Source organism: Cyphomyrmex costatus, unplaced genomic scaffold (assembly GCF_001594065.2).
Source record: "Cyphomyrmex costatus isolate MS0001 unplaced genomic scaffold, Ccosl1.0 scaffold283, whole genome shotgun sequence".
Classification (NCBI taxonomy): Eukaryota; Metazoa; Arthropoda; class Insecta; order Hymenoptera; family Formicidae; genus Cyphomyrmex; species Cyphomyrmex costatus.
This window is the reverse complement of record NW_017276944.1, coordinates 164,178-173,463: the sequence shown is the minus strand read 5'-3', so window position 1 is coordinate 173,463 and position 9,286 is coordinate 164,178. Positions and strand designations below refer to the sequence as shown.

General features: G+C 34.3%; 1 protein-coding gene across 1 annotated transcript; it reads right to left on the bottom strand.

Annotated features, from left to right (window-relative positions):
- Positions 1-281: 281 nt before the first annotated feature.
- Positions 282-5,122, bottom strand: LOC108775107 (cilia- and flagella-associated protein 69-like; the record flags this gene model as incomplete). Its single annotated transcript, XM_018541390.1, has 10 exons — positions 4,883-5,122; positions 4,078-4,510; positions 3,490-3,727; positions 2,957-3,248; positions 2,564-2,742; positions 2,338-2,489; positions 2,020-2,224; positions 1,481-1,776; positions 838-1,052; positions 282-734 (listed from the first exon to the last, which is right to left on the bottom strand). Coding segments are annotated over exons 1-10 (2,703 nt in total), but the record flags the coding sequence as incomplete, so codon positions are not given.
- Positions 5,123-9,286: the final 4,164 nt, after the last annotated feature.

Here is a 9,286-nt window from a genome sequence, read left to right as displayed (position 1 = left end):
TCGTTCCAAGAACGTTCCAAACTTCAATCAGCTAACTTACAATAATAAATACATAAATACATGATCTTTCGTGATTCCGTTTGTCTGTTTCGAAACTGATGATGACTCAAGTGGAGCCAAAACGTTCATGTTAAAAATAAGATTAAATGCCATTAAAATTAAAATTAAAATCCAAGTTAGAATTTTCTGAGCGTGCGTATCAGTACTGATATATCAATTGGTTTTATAACTATTTTTCTTATAGAAATATTCTCTCTCTCTCTCTCTTTCTCTCTTCTATTCTTTAAATCCCATGGTTTTACCGTGACGTTCGTCTTATTCGAGAACGTTCGATGGCATTGCCTGGCATCAGCATCGCGTGGGAATGACAGGGTCGCGCGCACTTGTTGCCTCTGTCGATTTTTCTTCCGCAGCATGTACGATCTGTCAGTCGTACGACGGATGCGATCTACATCGTCCAATGCTTCCAGAGTCGGTGCCAACTTGGAATCGCGTATCCTTGCGAGCTCGTCTTTTTCTAGGATCTCGTCTGCCCTCTTGGCCATTGCAATCAGCTTTCTCTGACGGTCCTCTATTAAAATCCCCCATGAACGGTGCCACTGGACCATGTGGGCGATCAGATGCGCGTCCACGCTCAACGGTGTGACGCCGGTCTGCTCCAAGTATCTGCTAAGCTCGGTCCACATCTGGCCGAGTTTCAACCGTAGATACATTTCAACACAAGACAGTGTTATCTAAAAAAAAATCCGAAGAAAAATCCGCTGATTCATTTTGATATTGTGTAAAAAATTTAATTACTGTATTCGAATTTTCTGATCAAGGATAATGTTATCTTACGTGATCTTTCGTTGGCAATTCATCAAGTAGAATCTTGTAATGCTCCCTGGCGATTTCGTATTTGTCGCCGTCTCTCTCGATTATTCTCAAAATACTGAAGATTTTTGATCGCACTGAACCAATCATATCAGTTATAGTGGGACTGGCGTCTTCCGTAAGCTGTGAACGATAGGTGTCTAACCACTGCTTGGTGCCCATCTGAGGAAATTCAGGATCTGAAATTGCAAACGAATTTAATTATGTAGTCTTTAAATTTTTTGGAGTAAATTCTCACTTCAAGAGAGTGAATCTTCCTTTTTTTTTTTTGGAGTGAAATTTCACTCTGTTGCGTTTTAGAGTAAAATTTTTTCAAAAAGAGTGAAAATTGTTAGTCTTTTTGAAGAAGTAAAAAATATTTTTTCTCTTCTCCAAAAATAGCTGTATTTACAAAAATAATTTTAAAGATATCTAGGTACATATTTCTTAAATAAAGAGAACGTCTCTGTTTTCCCAATTATCAAAAATATTCTTTTACATCCACAATTTTAATTAATTTTAAATAAATTTTCAAGAAATATTAAATTAAAATAGATTGTCTTAGAAAAAATATCTTCATATATGAAGTTCGACGTTTTGATTCACGAGATTGTACCTGCTATGGAACCGTCGACGCGTCTTTTGATGCCAATTCTGTCTTCTTCTTCTCGCCAAATACTTGTGAGCAAAGACATCAGACCTGTCTTCTTATCAGCGCCCCTCCAGGTACAGAGACATGGTCCACAAAAGGTGTTATCACACATATCAGTCAGTGCACCGAGATACAAACATCTTACAGGATAACTCGCGATCTCAATGATGTCCAACATAGAATACAATCCACCGCCTTTTAAGAAAATTTGGAGATTCTCAGGACATCGCACTATGCATTTCCAAACGTAAGCACCTATTGCCAGCAAAAGCCTGTCAAAAAGTGATAAAAACAGTTTATTTATAACATATTTATTTCTGTTTTTCATGTCAATATGTAAATTCTTTTTAATTTCAATATGTACATTTCTTTAATTTTATGATAGTATTAATATTTATAATTATTGACAGGTAGTTAATATAATTTATTAATTATTAAATAACAAATTAATTAAAATAAAGAAAATTACGATAAAAACCGTCAAAGCAATATTTTTGTAAATTATATTTGTTTACCGCTGATCTATTTGAAAGTCCTCGTTTTTTCTACATAGACACTTTGTGAAGATTTCTAAAGTAAGCTCGACGCTTCGTTGTTCGCACATCTGTTCAACAGACATTTGTTTTTTTATAAGCCCTTCTAGGGAGATCAGTAGCAGCGTTAGAATTCGTTGCCTCCTCATCGTAAGCTTATCTAAATTCATTATAGTGATGAATAATTCTGAAATTACGAAGTAATATCTTTTATTAAGAATTCAAAGGTTATAAAGATTGTAAAAAAGTTATGTCAATTTTTATGTATAACGTATCTATGAAATAATTTATATTTCTTACGTATTAATAACGGTATCATTCCGTATTTTTGAAAATCCTCCAGAAGAAGAACGTTGTCCCGCAGAATTATAGAGCAGACGGATCTCGTAAAAATCATCGCAAGATACTCGTCAAATTCCACATTCAAAATTTGCTTGAGCATCATCAGTAATCTATGAATATTGAAATTTATTTCTTTTGACTCTGCATTAAAATCCGATTAACTTTTTATGTTATTTTTTTTTACATAAGAGTGCCTCTGCGCTTCACAAATTCCGTTTCTAATTGTGGAGCTAACAGTGATAAGATATGCATTGCACGCTCCAAAAGAATTAACGACGGAGAGCAGCCTTTATTGTTTTTATTATTCATACAAAATTTAATAATCCGGAGAATAACTGGCATAATCATCGCTTTGTCCATCACCTAAAAAATTAAAAGGTTATCTGTTAATATATGTTTTCTAAAATTTTTATAAATGGCATACATTTTTGTTAAAATAAATAAGTTCTGAATCTTTAATCTCAAAAAAGTCATATTTAAAAAATAACAAGTTGAAAAGATTCTTTTATATTTTTTGTGAATTTTTTTTATTGTATTGTTAAAAATTTTTTTAATAAAAATGATGAGAATAATTTACAAAGACATAAACGTCGATATCGGCGAGATAAGCGATGATCATCAGCAGGGTCTTTTTAAAGAAGAGATCCTCGTCGCTATCGGAGAACTTAACATTTTCTGTCCATATTTTAGTAGTGCCAGATTCAATTGCAGATAAAAGATTGACGATATCTTCCACGATACCACTACTGACGAGATCCCACGAAGGTAAAGCCACGATTCCAGCGAGGATCAATGCGGCGATGTCGTTCCTGATCCTCAAATTGACGGCGCAGTATTGACCGCGAAGTATCTGCCGCTTGAAGGAATACCTTAAGCCCCTGTACTGCGTCAGAAATCGTATATTTTATGCTTTACAGCTTATGTCTATTAAAGAGGAAACTATATAATCAATATACATGAATAAGACCCGAATAATATCTTGTAAATTAAAAACAAAAAGAAAAAAATATGTTTATATAATAAAATTGAATAAAATTTGTTCTATGATTATTTTCCTATCACGTTATCTTTAAATATTTAACTGCGATTAAGGTTATCAATAAATGATACCACATGGCGCACTGCTTGGGCGATGGAAGATCCTTCAGATGGACTGCAGTTTTTGAAGATAACACCGATCTCATGAGGCTCCACAAGAGTTTCATTATCAACAGCATGATGTCCCTGGGATATTCCTCTCCCTCAAGGGGAATATCCGGAGGTATGTTGCAGCGCAGCTGCGTCGCGTAAGGAAGATCCATTCTGGTTAACAACGTGTTCAGTACCCCAGCTTGCAACATTCTGTGACCTTTATTCATAAAACGTAAAATTGTAGTCCGTGCATGTAAAACGAGAGACGCCAGAAGCATTCTTTCTAAAAACTGCATCTTTGCTTTAACGTCCCAGCATGCGTGTTATTCGTTGGAATAATATTTGAATAAAATATGCGCTTAATATGTAAAAGCATTTGATGCAGTGTTCTGTTAAATTTGTTTTATACCTTTGCCTTTAAAAAACTCAAAATACAATTTCTGCTCAAAATGTATTTAAGAAATATTTAAGAAAAATTTAAAAGTAAGTTAAATTAAATTGAGAAGAGCAATTATTTTTATAATAATTTAAACAATATAGAAAATATCCCGATTCGTGATTACTCACAACATTGATTTGAGATCGAGGCGAGCATATAAGCCAGTTCCAAGATTTTCGGATATATCTTTGGGATAGCAGCGTCCAGCAGTTCGATGATGATAATCGGCAATCTAGAATTCTCCATAGCTCGACGACGAAAATCTAATTTCACTGCCGCAATGTTTATCGGTTTTGTCTGCCTAATTAGTAAACAATCAAGAGCCTCGTGAATCCGTTGGACATCTTCTTCATTAGGTAAAATTGTTAGGAGATAACCGAGGAACGTAAAATAGTGTTCTATTACGACAGAACTAGTGAGACTCTCGGAAGCTTGTTTCAATAAAGGCGGTTGACTGCATAACTGCAGCATCTTATCCAGATGTTCCCGATATTCAGCTTCTCTGCTCTTCCAGGCTAGAAATTCTAATATCTTCATTACAGCCGGCAGGTGTTTGACTGGCTGTGAAAGGTATCTTTAAGAAAACACACTTAGAAACGCTTAGAAAACATCGAGTGAACTGGAGCACTTGCGCAAGTGAAAGCAAAATAGATATAACAAAGAGTGTAAGAAATTAATTTTTAATAACTTTTGTTAATTTTCAAATAATGTTTTTGTTACAAAATTTCCAAGATGTTTTCATTAATTAACTGCTATCTTCGTGCGTGTGAAAGAGTGACTGTTACGTTCCTAAATTATACTGTACAATTTTTTGAAAGCAAGTATAATATATATTTTATTGTGTCACATAAATTAGCAGACTTTAATAATTCTCTCAATCAAACAAATTCAATCAATATTTTTAATTTAGTATACGTGTAGATTAAAGGATACGTAACCGTCATCGCCGATTTCACGCAAATAATCCGATAAAAATCGTGAAATTCTTTCGACATGATCGTTGGTGACAGGATCGGACACGAGTTGTCGCAATTTCTCTACAGTATAATCCACATCTATTCGACGACATTTTTCTGCATTGTTCAAATATGATAGGGGACAATCACATTTCACGTATTTCGAACAGACCGACTTCTTGGCGACAAAACGACGATCTTGCCGTTTTCGTTCCATTTATGCTTAATCGAGGAAAATGGTTATTACAAATTATATAGTAATCATCGATCTTGCTTGAACATTAATCGTTGATAATAAATTAACTTCGCGTTGCAAACCGACTGTATCTTGTTCTCGCTCACGATACACGATGACTTCAAAGTTGTCGATTCAGGTTCGTCCGTGTGATACTTTATTATATATATTATACCGATAAATTAAGACAGCTCGAGTCTCGATGAGATGAGAAACGCATCAAAAGAAAGATCCACGCAAACCGGTAACACGTGTTCGACGATTAATGAGGGGCAATATTCTGCATTAAAACTGCAATCATATAGTAATAGTTATATTAATTGGATTTATTGAAATTTAAGAGGACTACATTTTACAGATGAAATAAAACACAGCAAAAGAATATTAACTGTTTTATTTCAATTTTTTATAATATAAATTGTTAACATATTACGCGTGACGAGATAAATTAATTAAAAGATGTTTTAAAAGTAACAAGAACTCGGATTTACAAATTTTATGTAAAAAATATATTATATTATATATAAATTTTGTTTGCACAAAGGAAGCGGTGTAGGTAAAAATAACAATCCACTAACTGGCGCTCCCTGGACGCTAACACGCCAACTCACAAGTGGATGAGCCGGGTCTTTCCTTTCTCCTTCAAATATGCTATTCAAATATATTCTCTTATGATTATGCAATCCAACGTTATCCAAATCGTCCAATGAATATGAAAACGTATCCTTGTAAATCGACATTCATTGTTAATCAGTACTTGTACAAAAATCAAATTACAAAATTTTTTTCATGTCTCTATGAACGTGTATTGATATGTGTTTACAAAACTTAACCGTAATCGACAGGTGTCTTCGCACTCACACATACACTTGCAAGTAATATATAGGATTCACTTGATATAACACATTAAAAAAGAATTACAAATATAAATTTTATTCTTAGATTATTTTCCTTTAGATTATATTCTTCTTTAATTTTTTATAATTCTATTAAATATTTTGGTAATACTGCCTACAAATTTTATTTAAGTGTAACATCTGTTTTGCGTATGTAAAATTAAACAAAATCAAAATTTATTACTTGTGCACACAATCACATAATAAATTGTTTCACGAAAAATCAATCATTTTTATCGCTTATAATTTGAAAAACAAGTTTTTCTGCACCAATTCTCTTAAGAATTTTCGTTTCTTAAGTTTGTATCTGCAATTTCCTGACACCCTGTATACCGAGTAAGATTCTTCTTCCGAGTAACAGTCGGAGAGACAGAGAGAATTCCATACGCTGAAGCATGCGCGTTTCGCTCGTTTGATCTTTTCACATTCGTATTTTTCCGCACAATCGCTTTTCCGCAGAGCGGGAAAATTTACGATCCGCGAGAAAACTTAAGCTTCGTCTTCTCGACTCGACTCGTTTCATTTCGCGTCGCGACGTATTACTGATCGGCGAGACTTGGCCAGATGCGTTGAACAGGCAATCTGTCCTATGGCGGTTACAGTCACAATCGTGTGCATACATGCAATTGTCTACCCGCCGCACGCATGTGTGTACTCACACACAAGTAAGTGAACGTGCGCTCAGGGCCGACTTTAAGCTGGAGTATAGATGGTCACAGACTTATGCGTGATATAAGTATACATTTTTAATAACACAATTATCTTGAAATTAATCTCGCTGGATTAGGACTAAAAATTAATTAAAAAATCGCAATTATTATTTTATAATTACTCTATAGATAATTCAAATATCTGCTAATTAGTCTTAATAATAAAATAATGATTAGATATAGAGCGATATTCATGATTGGATCCTATTTTTAAGACTGTTTTAAGTCTTGAGGTGATATTCGATTATTTTATTAGTTGAATGGAAGACTGGACTTACATATAAAGTGATCTTAAATACAAATAAAATAGTAAATTGAGCCATGAGCCAAAACGAAAATTCGCGTGTATATATAAATTCAAAATTATATAAACATATTTAAAAAATTTTAATTTGCTGAATCTTGTTTTACGATTTTAATTTTGAATAAAGTAGATCATGTTACGAATATTGTCCCTAATTGAGGAAATGAGCGGAATAAAGACACTATTCTACTTAGGCCCTTTTTTCGGAGATTAGTGCAAATAAATAAAGAATTGATGTTGTTACATTAGTTAAATATGAACATAGTTTCGATTGTCCCGTAATGGTGAAAATGTTATAATTTATGGAAAAAGAGATTACATCTTTATCCATAGATTAATTATTTTAATGAGATTTTTTACCAGAGATTGAACGAAAATGGTACGACAATAATATATCTGCTGTACAACATATTTATATTAAAAAAAAATCTTACAAAATCTCCTTTCTATAATTCATAGCCTTTTCTTTCTGTTAATTCCTACAATACTATGATGGATATTCGATAAAATAGGACTAGGTACATTTTTTAATTATAAATAACTTTTTAAATATTGATCATAATAGAAAAATATTGTAACGTATAACTTCCTAAAAACATTATATTAAATAATGTTCCTATTTGTTGTATAATAAAAAAAGCAGTAAGTTATTTTAATTTTTATCAAAATTAAGACTTTGTAGGCTCATTAGATTACATAATTGCGTAAATACTTCTTCCTGAATTGCGGAAAATCGAAGTAAATTCGGAAATAAATTCGGAATTCGAACTCTATAGACGAGGGTTTCAAGATCTTCGCCTACGTCACTAACCACAACACAGGTGTGAGCGCGCGCACGCGCGCATCGCGGCCGCTCGCGTGCGCGTGTAAAGTCGGAGACCAAAGTAAGCGAGCGGCGACGACGGCAGTCGCGACGCTGACGCGAGGCGGTGTATCGCGCGGTGCGCGAGTTTACCTCGCGATTTTCGTCCCGTGCGCGCGAACGAAGGCAGTATCGCGCTTCATTCGAGTGCTCCAGATGATACTGAAGATCTGAATAGTGAAATAGAACATTTTGCACGGAGATGTGACGAATTGTTTAACAACGGCGACCTTGGCGGGACGGTGAGTGACCTCTGCGACGCCGCTCTTCTTCCTACTCTTTCGCGCTGCCGCACGCGTGTGTGCGAAGCGTCTTCTTCTTCTATTGCTGCTCCTTCTTCTCCCCTCGGTGCACACCACTGTATAAGTATTTTCCCACGGGAAAAGTGACCTTTTAATTGCCACGCCGGTTGCCGGTTAACGAACCGAGTATCATTAACGAAGTCTCTCTTTCCCGCGTGGTTTTTCCACCGATGGGAGAAACGCGCGCGCTGTCAATCGATGACACGCCGCATGCGGTCGGAATAGACTTGTAGAAAAATACTATACTATTAAAAAATGAGCATCGTTAAAAATACACTTGATTGTTCTTTATAAAATACGAAAAATTTATTTTCGAAAATCTAAACACTTTAAACTGTGAAAATTTTGATGACTTTTAAAATACAAAGAGATAGTTTGGAAAATTTAAATTTTAAGAAATTTTTTTTAGGATCTAGAAGAGAGAAAAAAGAAATCTATTATTTTTATTATTTTATCAATTTCATTTTAATGATTGCATGTGTCTTTTATTGACTGTATATCTCTTGCATTATTATCCTTTAATATAATCATATTTATATACAATATAAAACAATTAAAATTTAATCTAAATTAAAAATATATTTGAGGAAAGAAAAACTTACAGGAAAGGATATAGTAAAAGATTATCTCATTTGTTTTATAAATTTATTTTGATAAATATTTGTAAAAATAAAAACATCTTACGCAAGACTCATCGCTAAGTTTGAAATTATAGGAATTCAAAGCAATAAAGAATAAAGTAAATTGATTTAAAAATCTCTTTTGTCATTCAACATTATATTTGAAACGACATTGAACTTGCTTTATTTTTGCACTCACTCTTGCGACTAAAATCTCTCTTCAAATTCGAAAAAGAAGAAGCTCTTAAAAAGACTTGACGAGATCTCACCCCGAGAAGAAACGCGCTGTCTCGAGGGAAATCCGATTCGGCGAAGACCTAAAACGAAAGGCCTGTCGGGGAGAAAGCCTCCCTTGATACAACACGCGTTGCGACGCGTGCGTTCCTCGGGCGAGCGAATCAATATTTGGAGGGTAGGCGTTTGCGTCCCGACGAACGGCGTCGAGGCCGACG